General features: G+C 54.0%; 1 protein-coding gene across 3 annotated transcripts in view; it reads right to left on the bottom strand.

The window, feature by feature from the left end:
* Window positions 1-21757, bottom strand: part of Runx3 (RUNX family transcription factor 3) — a 58566-nt gene that overhangs the window by 24468 nt on the left and 12341 nt on the right. The window contains 1 exon segment of one of the 3 annotated variants that reach the window (NM_001411778.1): window positions 221-489. In NM_001411778.1, coding sequence (NP_001398707.1) covers window positions 221-489 — 269 coding nt within the window. 3 annotated transcript variants of the gene reach the window in all.

Below are 21757 nucleotides of genomic sequence, written 5' to 3'. Positions count from 1 at the left end.
GAGTCTTGCGGGGTCGCCTGGAGTTCAGCGGGGGGTCCTTCCGGGAGTGGGATCCTGCAGTAGGGGCGCCCGGGTACACCACGCCGGTGTCTTGCCAGCTGGGTGACATCCCCTTCCTTGTCCTAGCAGCTAGGTCTCCCCAAGTCCTCCCTTGTCTGGGCTCCTGCATTGGGGGCGCCCAGGTTCTCTCGTGTCCTCCCGGCTCGGCCCCTGCACTCACCTTGAAGGCGACCGGCAGCGTCTTGTTGCAGCGCCAGTGCGAGGGCAGCACGGAGCAGAGGAAGTTGGGGCTGTCGGTGCGCACGAGCTCTCCCGCGTGGTCGGCCAGCACGTCCACCATCGAGCGCACTTCGGGCCGGGTGCGGCCGCCGGGGCCCGCGGCCGCCTGCGCGCTCAGCGCGCCGCTGTTCTCGCCCATCTTGCCGCCGCCGCCGCCGCCGCAGGGGAAGGCCGTGGAGGGGGGAGTGAAGCGGCGGCTGGTGCTCGGGTCTACGGGAATACGCATGCCGCGGCCGTCAGGGCGCGGGCGGCCGCAGCCGCGGGAAGCGGGAGGCGGGAAGGCGGCGGCTCGGGGCCCGGCCAGCGCGGGGGAGGGGCGTCGCCGGGAAGGGGGACGCCCCGACGGTCGGCCGCGCGCCCGCTAGTCCCGCATCCCGCGCGCGCGGCCGCCCCACCGACTCAGCGGCCGCGGCCCCAGCCTGGATCCTAGAGAATCAAGTGGCGGCGCCGCGGCCGCCCGCGCGGGGTTAGTACCCGGGGCCTCGGGGCGGGGCCGTGCGAGCGACGCGGGGCGCAGCCAATCGCAGCCCCCAAGCTCGGGGTTCGCCGTGGAGGACCGGGTGGCTCGGGCCCGCGCGAGCCAAGCAGGGGCCAGGCTCCTCCCTGGAGGGTCTAGACACCCGGGTCCCGGGAGCCGCGCGGAAGCCGCGGTCCCCTGGAGTCAGGAGCAGCCGCTGCGACCTGGGCAAAAATCGGTTTCCAGCCTCCTGGGTGCGCCTCGGTTCCCCTCCCTCGAGTCGCAGCCTGGCTGCTTCAACTCTAAGTCACCGCAGCCCGGAACCTGCACCCTCAGCTGGTCACCGCGGTGACACCCAAAGACTGGTTCCTCACTCCCTCCACTCCACAAACGATTTTGACCCTAGAGTTTCCACCCCACGAAGGATTCCACAGCTCTGCGGGGCCTTGGCCCTCGCCTCTGTGGCCTCTGTGTCAACCTTCGAGGCAGACAGAATGGGGGTTGTCACACGGACCAGCAGTGGGATGGGGACAACCACCCTGTTCCTGCCCACTCAAAACTGGTTTCAGGATCGCGCAGGCCTAGTGGAGCTGTTCTCTGTCGAGGCAGCGCGTGGCTCTTTGAAAAACACAACAGGGCCTACAACGGTGTGCATTTTGGAGTCATGTCACCCCACCACACACGCACGCAGTATACCGTCCGGTGTAGTGGAAGTGGATGCGGGTCTGTGACAGAAAGAAAACTGTCGATGACTTAGCGAGCAGCCGGACCGCTTTCTCCCCGTGGATAGAAAGGGGTCCTCCCAGGGCCGAGCCATCATCTTCTCAGCCTTAGTCCGCTGAGTCCACAGCGCTGTCAAGTGCCCTGTGGGAATTCGACCCTGGGGTCTCCATTGTTATTCTGCCTGGTGGCCCAGCCCCTCCTGGGGGGGAAATGACAGCAAATCTTCCCTGTCCCGTCTCCTAAGCCTGGCATGGGTGTACATACAGCTAAAGGGCCCACAGTCACTGAGGGCCGCCCTCACTCCGCGCGCTCCTCCCTGGACAGCTGCAACGAACGCACATGTTTCCCTCGGTGCTTTGGAAATTCGACTGCATTTTCGTTGGCAGTGGCGGTGGACCTGTCTACAACGACCAATTTCAAGACCCAGAAGCGACACAATCTGGGACCCGACTGGGAAAGCGTCGAGACCTCAGCCTGGCTCTGACCTCAGCCCAGCACACTCCATTTTGTCAAAAAACGAAATCAGGCCCTGCGTGCATGATGGCGGGGTACCAGCTCTGTCCTGAATCTAAGGAGCGCCAGAATTGTCTTCTGCTCCTCTCTGAGCCTTATGCCAGGGCCTCAGGTCACCAAGGAAGCAAGGACAGTGAAGGTCCTTGCTGGATATTTTTGAGAACCTAAGATTCGGAGTTGCCCATCACTAGGCCTTGCGCCGCTATGGAAACAGTCTCAGAACCAGAAGAGATCCAGGGAGCCTGGCCCTGATGCAAGGGCACTCAGGGGTTCTCCCGGAGAGGGAGCATTGCTAACCACCAGGTAGGACCCACACCTGCGACGGGGTATCTATTCTGCCCTCGAGCGCCTGCGGGCCGTGACTGGCCGCCTCTGTGATGTGTAAATTCGATTTCTTAAGTGATTCCAGTTTGCATCTGCCCGGTTTAACTAATCCCTCCGCCAGATATCTATTTCTGACCTTACAACAAATTAATAACCGGGTCTCCCGAAACTGGGGTTACAGGGAAGACCCGACAGCTGACCCTGGACCAGGACTCAGCTACAACCCTCGGAAGACGCCGGTCCAGTGTGGGCACCAGAACCAAGAGTTGGGGAAGTGCACCCTCGACCTCTGAGCACGCAGCCTGAGGTCGAGGGTGCAGGGTCGCCCGGGCTGAAGCAATGACGAGAACCATCCACTAGTTGGCGCTGGCGCCCTGCTGGCTGCTCTGTTGCCCGGTCAGAAGCAGAGCGTGCAGCCCGGGTTTTCCAAGGGACCGACCAGGCATCGTCGGGGGAAGAACTACTTCTGGAGAGTGCGCGCCTGGCTCCTTTATACCTGTGGTCACATATCAGATAGATGGATGGTGCCGAGGGCTGCCTGCCCGGGTTCTCAGGAAGAAATGGCTTTCTCTGGAGTCTCAGGCACCGAAGGGCCTGCGACCTGCAGAACTCTCTCTTCAACAGAACTGCATCGGCACAGTTTCCTTAGTTCTGTTCCGAGACCCATTCTGAGGGTAGGACAGAAGGAGCAGACTTTCATCCTTATGCCTGTCTAGAATCGAGCTAGCTTCCTTCTTCTCTGGACCGACACACCTAGAACTATCTATGCATTGTCAACTTTTCAGACCAGGAGAAGGACTGCCACTAACCAGGACCCATCGCCCTTCTCCTCTCCCTTCCCCACGGTGCAATATGTTCCACCTACGGACAACAGTCTGCCTTCTCGCAAATGCCCCCATCTAAGAGCGCCTCACCGTGTCCCCTACAGGGACAGGAAGCAGAGATCAAAGCTTCTCTCTCACCTACATGTTCGTTGCAGGGTAAATTGGACCAGCCCGGGTCATCTCCAGCAGGTTCTTATCCTGGGAGGAACTTCCAGCTAGGAGAAGACTCTAATGGCTTCTTGGCTGTGCAGTGTTGCCTCTGTCTCTGAGGAAAAGGACCAAGTGGGTCTGATACCTTGGAAGTCTAGAGTCTGGGAAGGGTAGGTCTTGGCACAGCTGTTTCTGACTCTGTTAAGTCTGCTTCCCCCAATCCCTCCAGTCCAGGGACCCTGCATCAGATATCCCCGAGCCTTCCTTTCATCTGTACAGGGACAAGAGCTGTATCTGGGCTCTTGTGGAAAGCACTTGGCACAGGCCTACAGAAGGATGCCCTATCATGCCAAGTGTCTTTGGCAAGTGTCACACCCTCAACTCTAAACCATCCATCTGGTTGTAGCTTCCACAGAGCTTGCCAGGACTCGGAGCCTAGGCCGTGACTATGGCCATCTTGTTCCTCCTTCCTCCTAGGCTGGCCTGAGGTCCACTGCTGCCAAAGACCTTCTGGTGCCCGCTTTTCTATAGAGCCAGTATTGGAGGCAACCTTCAAGGGACTTCTTGCCTTCCAGGCTCCCAGACTCTCACCACCGCCCTCCCACATGCAGCCCTGACCTAAGTAAGTGACCTTCACCATGGACATCATAGTCCCTTTCTCTCCCCCAGAGGTGTCTGTTCCTTCTAGAAACTGAACTTCTCCATTCTGGACCTGGGACCCAGTGTGGACCCTGCCTTCAAGCAGTCACTAAAACTCTCAGGGAACTTTCCTATCCACAAGGACACCTTTCTAACACTTTTTCTTGGGGAAGGGGGATCAGGGGTTCCTGCTAGGAGGAGAGGGGCAGTGAGACCCTAGGCTGAGAAAGAGAAAGCTAGAAAAGGCTGTTAGCAAGCCAAACTCCGCATCCAGTTTTCAGATGTGTGTAGTCAGCCACATGCATGGTATAAATATCGAAATACAATGTACCTTGTCAGTGCACACATACTGAACCAGTCAGAACCAGCGACAGATCACGGTACTGTAACTTAACTGAGGAGCGATCTCCCAAGAGGTAGAGATTCCACCTCAGAGGTTCCAACTCTGGGTCACCTCTCCTGACTTGAGAGGAGGAATGGGTGGGTGGGTTTTCCAATTACAGAACTAGAACCGGACTTAGAGGTAGGAAGGGAGGGGAGGGAGGGAGAGCTGGGAGATGGGACACCTTTCCTGGCTCTGTCATTGCTGGTGGGCGGGGAGGGAGTGCTGGTCCTAAAATGGGTCCAGCTAGAAGACCAGAGACCAGACTAAGAGTCAGACAGGCCACTGGCCTTTGAGATACACTGCAGTCCTCTGTAGCTGCTTAACCCATTCGGTGTGATGAAATGGGACATCAGCAGAGCCTTCAAACCTGGAGGACACAGGAAGTGCCTCTTGAAAAGCTGAGGAAAGGGGGGGGGTGCAGACTGGGCTGAGCTTGCCCCTGCCTAGTGCTGTGCTTCCGGGTCCTAAGTAGGGGCCAGGTGGGCTGCCTTCAGAGCCTGAGGGAGGGAGGGTGCAACCTCGGCACACAACAGGGACGACAGGGAAGGACATATCCTGGGTTAGCTGGCTCTCCAGCCAAGGGGACACCTGTGATCAACACCTACAAGCCATTCCTGCACTCTGAGTCCGGACGCCTTTTAGGGGATAGAGGACCCCCATTCCCTCCTATCTGTCCTATCAGGATGCAGATTAGCTCTGAGGAGGCAGGCTTGAGGGAACCCATTGGGTCTTAGGGATGGAAAGGAAGCCCTGCTGTAGCCTCTACATCTGGAGGGAGTTGGTTCAGCCAGGCAATGCAGTCTCTGCCTCCCATGGCTGCTGTGTGGGTAGGCTTAGAGAACCCTTGTTCTTGAACCACCTGCTGACCTGCTCAGCGGGGGGCCCACCCATCTAAGAGGCAGACATTTTATTCCCAGGATGACCTGGGCTCCCAGAAGAATGAGCTTCCTCTGCAGGGACTCAGCACCTTAACAGCCTCCGCCACTCCCCAGTGGCTCCTCTTGGCACTAGCTGTATCACAGCGGGGAGTCCCACTGTGCCCCTGGAGCCCAAGAAAGCCCTTGACAAAAATGTGTCCCTTTCCCTCAGCTCCACACCTACCATGCCCACACAGCATGGGGCAACTGCTGCAGGGGGCAGGGACAGGAAGAGCACCTCTAAGTGACAGTCACCTCTGTCACATTATATATCCCATGCTGTTTACGCCACCCGGAAGCATTTTTTTTCTGGGGTCTTGGTCATCATGTCCATTTTACAAGAGAAAAACAGAAGCCCAGAGAGGTTAAGAGACTTGTACAAAGTTGCACAGCTGGGAAACCACAGTGCTGGGATTTCATCCAAACAGCCTGACCCCAGAGCCCACGTTCCTGGCCACTCTGTCTCAGGGAGAAGAATCAGATTTGAGAAATGACAGCAGTGGGACAGAATTAGAATCCTGGCAGAAGAGTCCTGGGTTGGCTTCAGAATTCTAGTGTCACTCATGAAGCCCCTAAGACATCAGACCCAAGACTCTGACATTGTCAAATAGCAGAACCCAAACCTAGGGAGGGAAGGGTCTGTTGAGATCACAGCCTAGGCCAGAGTAGTGTCTGGCCACCTCCTGCTGCCACTGCCTGCTGGCTGGGTCCCTGGATCTTGTCTGTCCCTGTAGGCTGTAGGTCCCCCTGTCCCCAAAGCCCACCCAGCAGTGCCTGGGCCACAGGGTCCTATTAGGGATTTTCCACCTCTCCAAAAAGGTCTTAATGCCTGTCAGTCCTTGTGAAACTTTAATTAATCTCAGGGGCCCGATGGCTTGAAGGAGAGCAGCCTTGGTCTCCCTCACAAGGCTGAAGATGACGGCTCCATTTATGTGGTGCAGAGGAACGCTGCAGACATTCCTGCAAGCAATAAAAGCCACATGGCGGCCAGCGTCGCCCTTGGAAAAGAAAAAAAAGTGCAGCCCTCTGCGGGAAGAAAGCAGCTGTGTACTGTATGCATGGCGTGAGATAAAAACAGGCGTTCTGAGGTGGAGAACAGTCAGCCTTTTATGCCTCCTCCATGACCACCGACAGTGGCAGGGCCCAGTGGTCACCCTCTTAGCCACAGGCAGCTCAGGGAACAGGGTTGGCCCCAGCGTAAGGCCTTTAGCTGCTAAGGAAAAGAGCATCAGCCCTTCCACCTGGGCTGGGTCTAAGCTCCCTGACTGTCTCTGAGGTAGTGCCAGCACCCTAGGGTGTGACCTGTACCATGTCACAGGGCCCTACTCCTTGGAAGGGCGTGTGTTATGTTGAATGCACGCTCTGCCGCAACGACTTTGAAAGTTTTAGTTCCTTGTTGAACAAGGATATATATTATATTTTTCTTAGGGCCCCCCAAATCATATGGCCACATTCCTGGCCACAGAGTCCCCACGGGTCAGGTACCTACCCCATGCTATGGCTGGGCCTGTCGGGTGGAAGGGTGTTGTTCATGTTGCTTATAGTAGCTTAGATGAACTTCAAAACTACTGTGGAATGAGCACGGGCTCACGGCGTCTCATGCCAAAGAAGTCAAGATTTGAACTCAGTTCTCCCAGACTCAAAAAGGTGGTGTGTGTTTGTGTGTGTGTATGTGTGTGCGCGCACCTGAGTGTGCCTGTGCCTATATGTTTGTGTGCACACTTCAGTGTGCCTGTACCTGTGTGTGTGTGTGCACTTGAGTGTGCCTGTGCCTATGTGTATGTTTGTGTATATTTCTTTGTGTATAGGCACACAAAGGCCCAAGGTTGACACCAAGAATCTTCCTTGCTTATTCTCCACCTTATTTACTGAGGCAAGGTCTGTCAGCTGAAGCCAGAGCTCACCACATAGCTTCTCTGGCTAGCTAGCTTGCTTCAAGGATCCCCTGTCTCCAACGGTGGGCTGTCACTCTCCCCTGGTGCCCCTAGCCACTCTGCCTTCTGCAATGTTCCTTATTTGCTGGGCCAGGCGAGTAAGCACAAGGTCAGGCTCCTCCCTTATTACCAAGTAGTAGAAAGCACAACATAAGCCCCAGGAACAGCCTGGTTAGCGAGGACCTGGCCCGTGTCCTCAGGGCTGGGCTGTGGGGTAGTCCTGAAACTGTGCCATTTATAAACCTCGGAGTAGGTCATTGGCCTGACCCTGGGATGTAGAACAGAGTCAAAGGCCATCGGTCTTCTCCTTCTCTGGGTCTTGGGCTCTCTTTCAGGGACACAGTGGCTTGGCTCCTGCCTCATCCCTAAGACACTTAGAATGTATCGGCCTACAGTAGATGCGGTCATTTTCCATGGCTAGAGAAACTGAGAGCTAGCAAGCAGCTTTCACCCCATGTCCATAGTGGCCCTGGTATGTCGGGAACCCCAAGTGGAAGTGACAGTCACACTTCCTGACCGGTGAACGGTCCCCACCATGGTCCCCATGCATGGCCCTAATTCCTTGCAGACTTCCTCCCAACTGTGGCCTTCGGTATTAAGGCAAAGGTCTCTGGGAAGGTTTTACATGGAGAGCTGTAAAGGAAACGGCCCTTCTGCTGTTCTGGAGAACCCAAGGACAGGTGACATCATGGAACTGTGGCTCTGGGCCCCACAACTCTGCAGTGCCTTGACCTTGGACATCCTATTTATGGAGTGGCAGGAGTAAGTGACCTCGGCTCAATCGATTCATTAGGGCGTCATGCGTGGATGAAGACTCCATTTCTATCTTGTTCTTCCAGAACAAGGGCCCCATTCCAGGGTTCTTGGAGTCTCCGTCATGGGGGAGTGGACTTGTTTGGCAGGTGGGAGGAGATCCTAGCCCTGCACCCGAGCCTCCCACATCCTCCACAGTGACAGCCCACCTGCCCGGTTCAGAGAAAGGTGACTCATGGGTAACGGGACCCTCCAGGCACCTCCAGTCCTAGAAGGCAGAACGTTAGCCGGGGCTGGACACTGGGCTCCTGCTTAGAGTGACAGGTTTTTCCCTCAGCTTTGTCTCCTGCACCTGAAAGAGGGAAAGGTTCCTGTGCTCAAGATGGGGTGTGGGGCTCTGGCACCCAGGAGTTCAGAGACCACAGCTCCTCTAGCTGATGTCTTGGAGAAAGGGAATTGCTGAACTTGTCCTGTTAAGGCCCTGTGATATCCCCGGGGACTTTGTTGTGGGGAAGGCTATTGAGGCCATGTCACATGACAAGCTATTAAGGCAATGGGGGACTTCGTTCTGGAGAAGGGCCACCCTGGGTAAGAACTCCTCTTTAAATGAATAGGTTCCGTTTACTTCTGTGTATTTGCTATGTGTGTGTAAGCGCGCATGTGCAGATAGGTTTGCATGGACATGTGTGTGCACGCCTGTGGAGGTCGGAGGTTAATGTCTTCTTCTATTTCTTTCCACTTTACGTATTTTTTTTTAAGATAGGATATTTCATTGGCTTGGAGCTTACGGTAGTGCTAAATTGGTTGGCCAGGCAGTCTCAGGCATCCTCCTGTCTCTACCTCCTCAACACTGAGACTGTAGATACATGTGTTACCACACCTGCTGTTTGAAACGTGGGTTCTGAGGGAATCGAACCCAAGTCTTCATGTTTGCACAGTAAACACTTTATTGACTAAATTGTCTTCTTAGCCTTGGCTGCTATCATCATCATCATCACCACCACCACCACCAGCACCATCATCATCACCACCATCATCATCACCACCACCACCAGCACCATCATCATCATCACCACCACCACCATCACCACCACAACCACCACCACCACCACCACCACCATCACCATCATCACCACCACCACCATCATCACCATCATCACCACCACCATCATCACCATCACCACCACCACCATCATCACCATCATTACCACCACCACCATCATCACCATCATCACCATCACTACCATCATCACCATCATCAAGACAGGACCTCATATATCCCAAACTGGCCTTGAACTCCCTGTGTTGCTGAAGTTAACTCCTGATCCTCCTGCATCTACCTCCTGGGTCCAGAGACCTCAGGTGTGGGCCACCATGCCTGACTCCCTTTCAGAAGAAGCCTCTGTGGCAGTGACCACAGGATGCTGAGGTGGAACCTGAGACAGTGAATGTCCGGCTCTGCACAAGGGGAGGAAGTGCTGAGAATGTTCTAGAAAGAGAATGGAGTTAGAGAGCCCCATTCTGGGAGAGCAGGGACACTAGACAGTAAGTTCAGCTGTCAGATAGGGCAGGAGCTTAAGCCAGGTCCAGGGGGCCAGGGCAGTCAGCTGATGGGAAAGGTTTATTGAATAAATGAGAGAGAAAGTCCGAGGCTGCGTTATGATCCTGCTGAGTTCAGGCCTGGGAGGCCCATCTCTGCCTCAGGCTGTGTGGCCTTGGAATTCCCTGAGGCCAATTGCTCACCCTTTCCATGGAGAGGACAAGTCACCTCCGCACCCTCTCCTTGGCCTCCCTCACTCCCTCAGGTCCCCCAGGGTTGGTCTTTACTTCTCCCTTGCTTCTGCTCTCACAACCCCATGCAGCCATGTTGGTGCAATGGCTCAGCCAGGAAAGGCCCCGAGACATGTGCTGACACATGTGTATGCCCACAGGTAAATAAATATACTAAAAATGAACTTAGAAAGAGCCCGGTATATGCAGAGACTGGATGGTGGTCCCCATCCTGTAAGGAGGTGTCTGTCTGGAGAGAGGCTCTTTCAGGGTAGGAGGGGCCATGGGTTCTGATCATCACTTCAGCCACCTAAGCAGCTAAGTCCCCTGTGGGCCCAGAGGTCTGACTATATTTTTTTTTTAAATCACTGCTCTTTCCTTGTTCAACAAAAATCTTTTTTAATGCTCTTCTTTACTTAAAACCTTACAATAAGTATTATAAAAGCAAGCAATATATATTACATGTATACAGCACACATCTGTTATGCATCTGGCTACGCTGAATTCGAGATCAAGCTCAGGTCTCGAAGGCTTAGCCACAAGCTCCTTCCCACCTGAGCCATTGCACCAGCATGGCTGCATGGGATTGTGAGAGCAGAAGCATGGTTTGATGGAGACTGCTTCTAATCCCAGCACTCAGGACGCTGAGGCAGGAGAATCTCTGTGAGTTCAAGACCAGCCTGGTGTTCATAGTGAACTCCAGAACAGCCTGAGCTGTGTCATCGAGTGCTGTCTCAAAGCACATTCTTACAAAACAAAGTATACGGTGTGTGTCTGTAATTCCAGCTCTTGAGAGGCGAAGCAGGGAGATCAGGAGCTTAAGGTCACCCTCTGCTACATATGGAGTTTGGGGCCAGCCTGGGCTACATGAGATCCTGTTCATAAGTAAATACATAGAAAGGGCTTTAAAGCTTCTCTGTCTTCCAAACCTCAGCGCCCGTGGGGGACACAGATAAAACAAGACTACATTTAGGTGCGCACTCGGGAACCAGAGGCAGGCGGATCTCTGTGAGTTGGAGGCCAGCCTGGTCTACAGAGTGTTCCAGGCCAACCATGGCTACACGGTGAGAACTTGTCTCAGAAACAACTAGAGCAACAGCAAAACAAAAACAACAAAAAATCACTCCCAACAAAGCACAAGCAAATAAAAGCTCACATCTACATTGCCATGCTCCAGAGCCATTGTCCCAGCCCCAGGTATGTTGTTATTCTTGTATAAATAACTGTTTCACTTGCATTGCCAGTTTATCTAACTCACTGCCTGGCTCTCGGTCCAATTGCCTGATAGTTCTTAAAGCCATCTCACTGGCAGCAGGCTCGCTCAGGGCAGCGGGCTCGCCCACAGGCATCTCCTGGTACCCAGCAGGTAACCAGTGTCCACTGAGCATGCTCCCCGGCAATCTCCACAAATCCTAACAGGAATCCTCCCTGCCCTGCCATGCCTCACTCCCCAGGTGACAGTGAGTGAGTTCAGCCTAGGAATTCAGCTTGGGAGGGTAGGGCTGGGATAGGAGGAGCACTCTGGCTGTTGACACCGGGTTATGTGCACCAACCCCACCCCCACCCTCGGACCTTCCCTCCTGACAACATGCATCAGGTTGCAGACCAGATCGAGTACTTGTCTTAGAAGCCTTGAGGATTAGGCATTTCTATCTTCACTCCCTTCTCTCAGGAGGAAGCTGAGGTAAAGGTGATGACTTGTTCCAAATTCACAAGGGAGCAGCGAGTGTCACAGCTGAATCCAGTCTCCAGAAGCAGGACAAGTCTGTGGCCTTGGCTCCACAGAGGATCCCAGGGATGGAAGGCCGGAAGGGGTGAATGGCGAGTGCTGGGGAAGAGGGGAGGCTGCTTGGGAGGTCTATTCTCAATCTAAGCAGTGATGTGTACCTAGTGACTGGCTGTCCCTTCTCAGTGTGTCTATGGTCCTTGGGGAGGGAGCCTCTGAGGATGTGGGCAGCTAACCCTGGGCTGGAGTGGGCTTATAAACCCTGCTCCAGCATCCTGGCCACGGTCTCCTGACAGCGGTGCCCTTTGTCATTTGTTGCTGGGGCAAGTTCCTCACTGGTGACAGTGTAGCATGCCCAGAACTTTCACATGTCCCCTAACATCCTCAGACCCAGAGTTTCTCTCAGAAACTCAGAGACTTAAGTATCCAGTTCTCATCCCAGCCTGGTCCCCAAGGGTTGCAGTCTTGGACTCAGGGGCTGTGTGCTCCCATTGAAAGGTAGAAATAAGGGAAAAGGAGACGAGATGGAAGGTACTAATTTCCACTTCCGGAGTGTGCCATGGGGGTTGGGGATACAGCAAGGGACATAGCAGCTGGCAGGGAAGACAGAGACCTGCAAAGATAGTGTCTTGTGACACTGCTGAGACAGATGGTGAAGACAGATGTGGAGTGACCCAAGGTTGGCGCTGAGGGATGGCCACCAATGCCTTAGGGCAATCAGGGAGGGCCTCCTGGAGGAGGTGACTTGGGCTGAGCCCTGAGGGTTGGGGAAGATTTAAAGAGCCAGCAGCTGGTAGCCAAGCTCACCACAGGACACCAGTTTCCTTCCCCACTGGCTCCTGCCATCCTCCCTGTCTGGCTGTGGATGTCCTCTGTCTTTTATCTAGTCTGTCCTGAGAACCAGAGGAGGATTCAGGCTCCCGGAAGCCCGGGAAACTGAGGCAGATGAGAGGAGGGTTTCAGGTGGCGCTGCCTGAGCTACTTGTGGCCCGAGTCCGGTGGCTGCGGCTCCTGCGGGTCACAGGCTGCGCCTGGGAGGACCAAGGCTGGTGCTGGGCACGGTCCCCAGCGGAAGGCGCCCGGCCCTGATTGGAACAAGGTGGCGACGCCCCGCCGGGCCGCATTGATCTCGCCCGGTGTTCCAGCCGCGGGGCGGGGCCGCGCTGGGCGCTCTGCCGGCTTTCCCAGGTGTGGGGACACCCCGGGGAAATGGCTTTTCATGTGGTTGTGGCAAAGCCTTGCCACCCAGCATGTGGGGGAGGACGAGGAATCAGGGCATGCTGGCAGTGGGGAGGAGGGTCTGGAGGTTGGAGACCCACAGCCAGCCAGTGCCACACCCCGGGAGAGGGTCAGGAGACCCGGAGAGGGGGACGTAGGGGCTACAGAAAGGCTGTGGGACATTGTGTTCCCTTACTGTCCTATTCCCACTGTGTGCCACATAGGTTTGGGACTCACCCCCACTTACACGCAGGGACACTGCTCTCCTGTGTTAAGGGATCTGTGTCAGAGGTTCTTTGTCTTAGTTCTGGGCTGCGGATGAAGAAGTTCAGTCGGTGAGGAAGCCCTGGGTGCACTTCCCAGCAGCTCCCAATAAACTACTGGTTCCCAGTCGAGGCGGGGGTGGGGTGGGGTAGTGAAAGGTCAGATGTTCAAGGTCATTCTCAACTACCCCAGACCTTCCCTCAAAACATACAAAAGAACCCAAGAGCCCCAGGGCCAGGTTTTAGATGTGAGACTGACAATTGGTTCACATTGGAGGGAGGACTTTGGGCGGAATACCCCTGTGTCCAGCTCATCTTGTTGGAGACACAGGTATACAAAGGAGGTGCTGAAGTGACAGGGACCTGGGAGTCCCTACTACTAGTCTTAATGGACACTTTCCTTCAGGCACACAGAACAGTTCTTTTAATTAAAACAAAATTGTATTCCATCTATTTATTTGCGTGTGTGCATGCATGTGTGCAGAGGTCAGAGGACAGCTTGTGGGAGTCTGTTCTCTCCTTCCACCATGTAGGACCCAGGGATCAAACTGAGGTCATCAGATTTGGCAGCAGTCGCCTTTACCCCCTGAGCTTCCCTGCCCACCACAGTTCTTTTTAAACCTCAAACTCAGATCCCTCATGCTTCACAGAATCCTCTCTGATCCGGGACTAGCACTAAGAAGTCTGGCCCTTGTTGTCAGTAAATGCTGCTGGTTTCCCAGTGTGAGGCCTGGGGAGAGTGCGGCCTCTTGTTAAATATGGCGTTCCCTTAAATAGGGTGACACTGACAGACCCTACCACGTGAGCGACAGACCGCTGTCACTAGCTACTTATCAGCATGGGGTTGTGCTGGGGACAGAGTTGGGGACAGTGGAGCACAAGGTGGCTTGGGGGTGCCACTGATTGCCTGCCCCTTTCTGACTGGCCTTGATGGGATTCTGTGGGTCTTGTACCCTCCTGTGCTCTGTTTTTACCTCTTTCTATGCTGTTCCTCCACCACCCCAGTCCATCCACTGAGGTCTTTAGCCCTCCAGTCTCTTCTACTCTCTCCCTCAGGGCCTCTGCTGGCCTGCCTGTCCATCTGTCTGTCTGCACAAGTCAATTCAACTCTACCTGGCCCCTCCTCCTTCTCTGAGGCCCCTTTGCAGTGAGAATCATAATGATGTCTACATCCTAATCCCAAGATCTGGGGATAAGTCATTTTATAGGGCAAAGGGGACTTAGCGGATGCCATGAAGTTTAAGGCTTGGGGAGTAGCCTGGGCTACACAGGTGGGTGTGGAGGTAGTGATGAGAACAATCAGAGAGCTGTGGGGACAGCAAGGGGTCTGGCATTGGGAGAAGACTGGACTCATCAGCACTGGATGAGAAGAGGGCTGGAGGCCAGGAGCCAGGGATGTGGGACATGGGATGGGGAGCGGGAGCAGGACCCATCTACTAGGGCAGCATCAGAACAAAGTGTAACTCCATCCTTGGCCCTCATCGGATTCCTGTAGGGATTTCTGGCCACACTGGGTTCGTGGCCACTCCAGAGAATGGCAAGGACTGCCCTGGGTCCTGGCTCCTCTGCTGACATCAGTGCCCTGCAGGCAGCTCTGGTCTCCTGTGTCCTGTGTTACTGGGAGACAAGAGCTTTGCTCTGACTAGAGTCTCCCATGCAGAGCAGATAGAATAACCATAAGTCTGTCCCCAGTGCAGCATTGTTTCCCTTGTTTACCTGGAGCCAGGAAGCCTGGGTGTCCTGTGTTTTACATGACTCCTCATTCTTTCCTCCTCATCTGAGGTGAATCCTGCTTATACACCCGGAGCGTAGCTCAGCGCATGCTCGCCTAATGGGTGGAGCGAGTGGGCAGATGCTCTAGTGCATTGACCACTCCAGACCATGGCCAGGAAAATAAAAGCAAATAGTCTGGCCCTTGGGAGAGCGAGGCAAGAGGATTGTTGCAAGTTTGAGGCCAGCCTGGTGAATTGTAGGCCAGTCGGGGCTATGTGGCAAGTCCCTGTCTCAGAAAACAAAACAAAAATCCAACCATCTCTACATCAGGAGCTCTGGCATTCTCTAATGATCCATGGGCAATGGATCCAGTGATGTCATTAACCCATTTTCCAGGGGACAAAAACTAAGGCCCAGGAGACTTAGTCATAGAGTGTTAGAGCTGGGGAACTCCAAGCTCTCAGAGGAGCTGCTCCAGCCCCGTCTCCCTCCTTACTCTCGTCTCACAGCAGAGTCTCTTTTAGCCCAAGGGGTCTTCATTTTATGACTACCAAACTCCTACTCATACACCAAAGCCCCATCGTCATTTTCCCTCTTTGTGAAACAACCTCCAACACTCCCTTGGCTCCCTGTCCTGGTAACTATAAGGACTTCCTGGTGGCCCTTTCCTTTCCAGAATTGTGATGCCCTGAGGACAGACATGGGTCATTTCCAGTTCTCTGGAAAGGAACAGAGGCTTCCTGGAGCTTTGCAGAGCAGGCAAACGAGTGAAGTCTGCCTTTCCCACTCTGGGCCTCGGTTTTAGAGTTCAGAGTCCACAAGAGGGAGAAGGGAATCCTTCACTCCCTTGTCTCTTAAAACAAAACACATATTTTTCTGGGTATGAAAATAATACCTATTCATTAAGGAAAAATTGGAAAATAATAGAATTATGGAGAAGAAAATTAAAACCACCCCAACTCTGCCACCCAGAACCATTGCTAGCGTCTGCCCTTCAGATGCTACCCTTCCTCCTGTGTAGCTCTTACTGCCTCCCTCATGCTTCCACCTCCCCACCTCCCTTACTGCCTCCCTGCCCCCACCTCCCTGCCCCCCACATCCCCGCCCTCCTTTGCATCTTCCTATAAGGCTGTTTGAAATGACCCCACACACTGTCACCCAGTCCCTTCCATGATAGCAGCAGCTAGAGCTACTGAACTGGGGCCCCCAGATTGGGCCACCACCCTATTGCCCTGGGACAACAGCCCAGCTGTCTAGGGTGTCCCTGAATTTCCATCATTGTGAGGGACACCCCTTGTATGGAATCAGTCACATCCCTGACCCCACCACCCTTAGAATAAATTCTGGGACTGAGACGGCTGGTCCAGGAATGGGTGCCCTGCGCTCTAGCCCTCCACCTGTTTCTCAGGTGTCCCCTCAATGTCCCTACTGGACAAGACGGTTCTTCCCAAGAAAAGCCCATTCACACCCAAAGACTCCTGATTCTGTTCAAGTGGAAAAATACCCAACACCATTCTCCAGTGCTCCATCCGAGGCATGGCAAAAGCTTGTCATCCGTCTCTGAGATGCTCAGCCCCAGGTGGACAGTCCTAGGTCACCCCAGGCTTAGGATACTGTGACCTCAGGCTAGACAAAGCTCACTTTTTAAATAATCCACAAGCTGGCCAAGCATAAGATCCTGGAGAACTGTGTTCTTGGAGGTGGGGAGTGGTTACCTCCTGCCCCACGGCAGAGAACACAGAAACACCATGTCTGGGCCTAACCCGCAGAGAATTTGCTGAGGCCCATGTAGAGCTGATTTTCCACCACAGGCTGCTGGTGCTGTCACAGAGAGCTGAGGGACCGGGGCCTTGTGGTCTGGGTAGCTGAGCTGATGCTCTGTGACACCTGCAGCTAGCTGTCAGTGGCCACAGTCTTATCTTTGCTGGGAAGCTTTGGCCTGACAGCAAGCGAGGTAGCCTGGAGTCCCCTTCTCCAGACCTGTGTACTCATAGGCCTCATCCCTGCTGTGCCGGGAGGCCCCCCACCCCTCACCTCGAGACAAAGCATTCGCCCTGCCTGGTGATATAAACTCTTTTTTAGGCTGCCTCACAGGAAGAAGAGGCCAGAAATGAGCTCTGGGGTTGCCCAGGACCCTGGGGACACTTTCTATTTGCATGTCTTCCCCTCACCACCCCAGAGACCTGTGGATTTCACCACACTCCTGAGAGGCTTCCCAGCTCTGGCACAGGAGGCTATGGCGGCCAGAGGTCCATGGTGTCCCCCTGTGTGAGTGCTGAGGAGCTCGAAGCCCAGTAGGGTGCCAGCTTCTCTGTAGCCTTCTTGACTCTCAAGATACCTTCTCCCCACCCTGTCCCTGCGCATCACACCCGTGTTTATGTGTTTAGACAGAAGCCAGGGGTCTCTAAGAGGTTTCCTGGTAAGAGAAGCAGGTCTAGCCTGCTCCCCCACACTCCCCCACCACAGCTTCTCCATAGCCTCTCTGGGATCCCTAGTTGGTTGTGCCTACTGTGGCAGGCCTGGCTGCCGATGTGACTGCAGTGACCTTACCTCTATGAGGCTGTGTGCATATGCATCACACAGAAAGTGGGCACAGGGCCCAACACCCAAGGCCTAGGACTCATCACACAGGGCACGAGGTAGCTATGGGGTCAGACTCTGGCTGCTGTGTTGATCTAGTACAAAGGAGGGCACAGATGGGAAGGGTTTGGGGAGGGACAGTTCCACAGAAGGTAGGGGTGTACCTTGGAACTGTGTGGAAGACCGGAGGGCTGCCAGCTCTGTGCTGTGAGCCTGGGGCAGCTGGATGTGGGGGATGCTTACTGGGGGAATTGCCTTGGTTGGCCTCTCGTATTTATTGTCTGTTTAAACAATGGCGTTAGTAAAAAGCTTTAATTGAGCTGCCATCCTACCCACACTGGGACACGAATCACAAGTGAGAAACGGGGAAATACAGACAAATGACCAAAAAAGTCAAAGCCCCGAGATCTCATCCCCTGAGAGAATGGTGTGTGTGTGGGGTGGGGACGTCCCAGGAACGGGGCTAGGCTCAATAGTACAATAGCGGCTAAGTTAGTCACCAGGCTCCACATCCCTTACGAGGCCTCTGTGGAGCTCAGCCTTGTCTCTGTTGCCACTGACAACCTTGAGGTGGGTGCTGTTCTCGCCGGGTGCAGTGATCAATATCGAGTCAAAGATGGTTGGGTACAGCCCCTGGGGCAGACGTCAGAGCTGAGAGGAAACTAGGGATTGGTGAACATGAGTGTGAATTCACCTAGGCTGCCCGGGCCTCTGGTAGACTTGCCCTCGGATCCCACTCTGTGTGGTATGTGCTGTGAGAAAGACAGACACGTCTCCGACACGAAACCCCGGATGCACACAAACCAGGCCCCGGTCGTGATCCTAGCTTGGTTCCTTGTCCTGGTGCCACCGTCTTCAACCCCAGCCCCAGTCGCTGATGAAGCTACCGTCCCACTACTCTTGCTTACCAGGCCTCTTAGAAGTTTCCCTCCAGTGCCACAGCTCAAAGTCAAGGGCAAAAGGCTTTATTACCAGCCCCATTGTCTACTCAGGCAGAGCAGGAGGGGTGGCACCTCCTGTCAACCAGACCTGCTACTCTAGGCCACGTCCCTGAGCTCCAGGTGCCCTCAGGTCTGGACAGGCTGGGAAGGCCACTGGGGCCTCATCGAGCTTGGGCTGTCCGTGGCTGGTGTGCAGAGCTGGTTCAGGGGACTGACCATAGAACCCCCCATGTCGCCACGTCCTTCCGCTCCTCTCCTTTCCCCACCCACACCCCAGGCTGGTGTGGTGTGGACCTGGGGTTGCACGGAGGTCTGAAGGAGTCTGCAGGCCCCTCGAGTAGCGTCCAACCAAGCTCACTCTGACTGAAGGGCCTCTCTCGGTGCCTCAGTTTCCCACTTTTGTCCATCACCTTCTGAGAGTTCACAGCCAAGGTCCATGACCTCGTCCTCTGGGCCCTCAGACCCATTCCTCAGGTGACAAAAGGTCTCCCACCTCCAGCCCCCGCCCCACCAACATTCTTCTTCCTCTCTAGAGTTTTTGGAATCACGTGACCAGTGCTCACGGGAGCCTGTGAGAGCCAAAGAGTATTCCTTCGTGTAGGGAAGCCCAGATTTCTGTTGTGGTGAGGTGTGAATGCTCCCAGGCGGCTGCCTGGATTTGAACCCAGGCTGGGTGGTGGTCTCAGGGTGGGACAATCTCTTTGGGTCTTAGCCTCTTTATTAAGTGGGCTTTATACTAGCATTTCTCTCTCTCTCTTTTAAAAGATTTATTTATTTACTATATGTAAGTACACTGTAGCTGTCTTCAGACACACCAGAAGAGGGCATCGGATCTCATTACAGATGGTTGTGAGCCACCATGTGGTTGCTGGGGATTGAACTCAGGACCTCTGGAAGAGCAGTCGGAGCTCTTAACCGCTGAGCCATCTCTCCTGCCCCATACTAGCATCTCTTAATAGGGGTCACTGAGCAAAGGCACAGAAATCACTCAGGACCTGAATCCTATGACTATTTAAAAGCCGCCGAGCCACCATCGACCATATTTTCTAGAGAGTCAATTTGCAGCTGTCTTGGCAGGAATGAGCGTGCTCTAAAGAGATCCCGATGTCCCTCTCAGAAACAGGATTGTCCCCTGGAGTCTAAGGCCAAGAGAAGGAAAAGGCTGAAGCCTGGGGCCAGACCGAAGAGAAACAGACTTTCATAGTCTGAGGACTCGACCGGAAGCCAGATGGTGATGGGCAGGAGATGGGCGGGACCACACCCCACACCTTGACCTGACTTAGCCACGCCCCCTTGTTCTCTATTTAAACTGAAACCTCCTGTCAGGACCTGAAGGTGGACATTGGTTCTTTGTTTGTTCCCCTTCTTTTTTTTTTTTTTTTTTTTTGGTTCTTTTTTTCCGGAGCTGGGGACCGAACCCAGGGCCTTGCGCTTCCTAGGCAAGCGCTCTACCACTGAGCTAAATCCCCAACCCCGTTTGTTCCCCTTCTTAATATGACCTCACTAAGTAAGTCTTTCTTTTTTTAAATTACTCTTCTCTTTAACTGGTCTATTGAGGGTGTGTGGCCGAGCCTGGCTTGTTACAGCCGCCAGGACCCAGGCTTGACCCTAACAACTTCAGAACCACCGAGTGGATTTCTGAACTTTGCTTTTGTACTTTCTCCTGGGCTCCCTGCAATTCCTGGCTGGTGCTGGTGTCACGGGGAGACATCACGGCTTCCCCTCAAACAGCCTGTGCCCCAAGGTTGGCCAGGGTGAGCCTTCTAAAGACCGTGCTTGATAGCAAACCAATGCTCTGAGAAGTCCCGAGACACAACCCTGTGTGCTACAACATCTGCCATCTTTTGGACTTTGAGCCCTCTGTCGCTGTGTACAAGACCCGATACCTGTGCTGAGAACACACAGGGACACCTCACGTTCATTTCCTTGTCTCTAGGAGACAAGACAGGATTTAGAGCTTCACGGCACAGCAGCTCACGGTAAGGGAAGAGTGGTCCCTACTTACAAACATCATTTATGGTCCTCCCATCCCTCCTCCACGGTCTGACTCTGCCCACTGTAAACACATGGTGAATGAGAACGCCCATGGTCTGAGAGAATGCAGGAAGCAGTTGGGCATGCATTTTAGAAGAATAGTTAAAACAGAATTAATAGGGGGCTGGAGAGATGCCTCAGTGGTTAAGAACTCGTGCTGCTCCTCCAGGGCATCCAAATTCTGTTCCCAGCACCTATGACAGGCAGCTCACAGCTGCCTGGAACTCCAGCTCACACACGCAGACTCCGTCACATACCTGTGCACACATTCACACCCAGACTCACACGTCTGTGCACACACTCAAGAGACTCGCACACCTACACATAATTCAAATAAATAATAAAAGTAAACCTCTAAAATAAAGCTGTCCTCACAACACAGGCATCCCAGGTACTCGGGAGGCTGAGGCAAAAAGGTTAAAAAAATTCAAGGCCAGCCTGGGCTCTAAATACAGAAGGGTTCACGAGGCTAGCCTGGGCTATATATACACACAGACTGAATTCACAAGGCCAGCCTGGGCTATATATACATACAGATGGAGTTCAAAAGGCCAGCCTTGGGCTATATATACACACAGACTGAATTCACAAGGCCAGCCTGGGCTATATATACATACAGATGGAGTTCACAAGGCCAGCCTTGGGCAACTTATTAAGATCCTGTTTTAAAATAAAAAGCAGAAAGGAGACTGGGGCTGTAGCTCAGTGGTAGCATGCCTGCCCAGCATGTATGAGGTCCTGGGTTCAATTCTCAGTACCCCAACGACAAACATACGAATGAATGAATGAATGAATGAATGAATGAATGATAAACATTTCGTAGGTGTTTTGTGACTGGAAATGCTATGGGATAGGGGTTGGCTGGACTGTTTGCTCAGATGCTGTCACTCACTCTGAAATCTGTGGTGCCTTCTCTCACCATAGTCTCATACCTCTGTGTGTATGTGTGTGTCTCTGTGTGTATGCGCATGTACACGTATATCTGCATACGTGTGTGTGCATGCCAGTGGTGGCCAGAAGTCACCATTGCATCTTCAATCACCTTCTGCCTTAGTCTCTGCCATTCAAGTACTGACCTGACCCTGCTTAGCTTTTGGGATGATACAAGATGGAGTACATCTAGGGTGGTATGGTCATAAACCACCTTAGTCTCTGAGACAGGCTCTCCCAGTGAATCTGGAGCTGGCCAGTTGATTAGACTGTCCCAGGAATCCCCCTGTCTCCTCTACCCTGGTGCTGGGATTACAGGTTGTCAGGGTCCAGCTGTGGGGTCTGGGAATCCGGGCTAAGGGTCTCATGCTCACCTAACAGGCTCTGTTTCCTCAGCCCGATCCTTCACTAGTCACATGCAGACCAGGAGGCTGTGGCAGCCACAGGGAAGTGAAGGCAGCCAGGTTTCTCAGGCCCAGGGTCCCTCGAAAAGAGGGCCTCCAGCCCCGGCTTTGTGTTCTGGAGTCTGCTCTGAAATTGTGTTGCTGTCTGTTTTTTATTTAAAACATAGTTTTAAATGATGTGTGTGTGTGTGTGTGTGTGTGTGTGTGTGTGTGTGTGTGCAAGTGAGTAGAGGTGTCTGCAGAGGCCAGAGGTGCTGAATTGTCTGAATTGCCGTTCTGG

The sequence above is a fragment of the Rattus norvegicus genome, chromosome 5, assembly GCF_036323735.1.
Source record: "Rattus norvegicus strain BN/NHsdMcwi chromosome 5, GRCr8, whole genome shotgun sequence".
Taxonomy (NCBI): domain Eukaryota; kingdom Metazoa; phylum Chordata; class Mammalia; order Rodentia; family Muridae; genus Rattus; species Rattus norvegicus.
The sequence above is the reverse complement of the archived record's forward strand: the minus strand, read 5'-3'. Positions and strand labels throughout refer to the sequence as shown.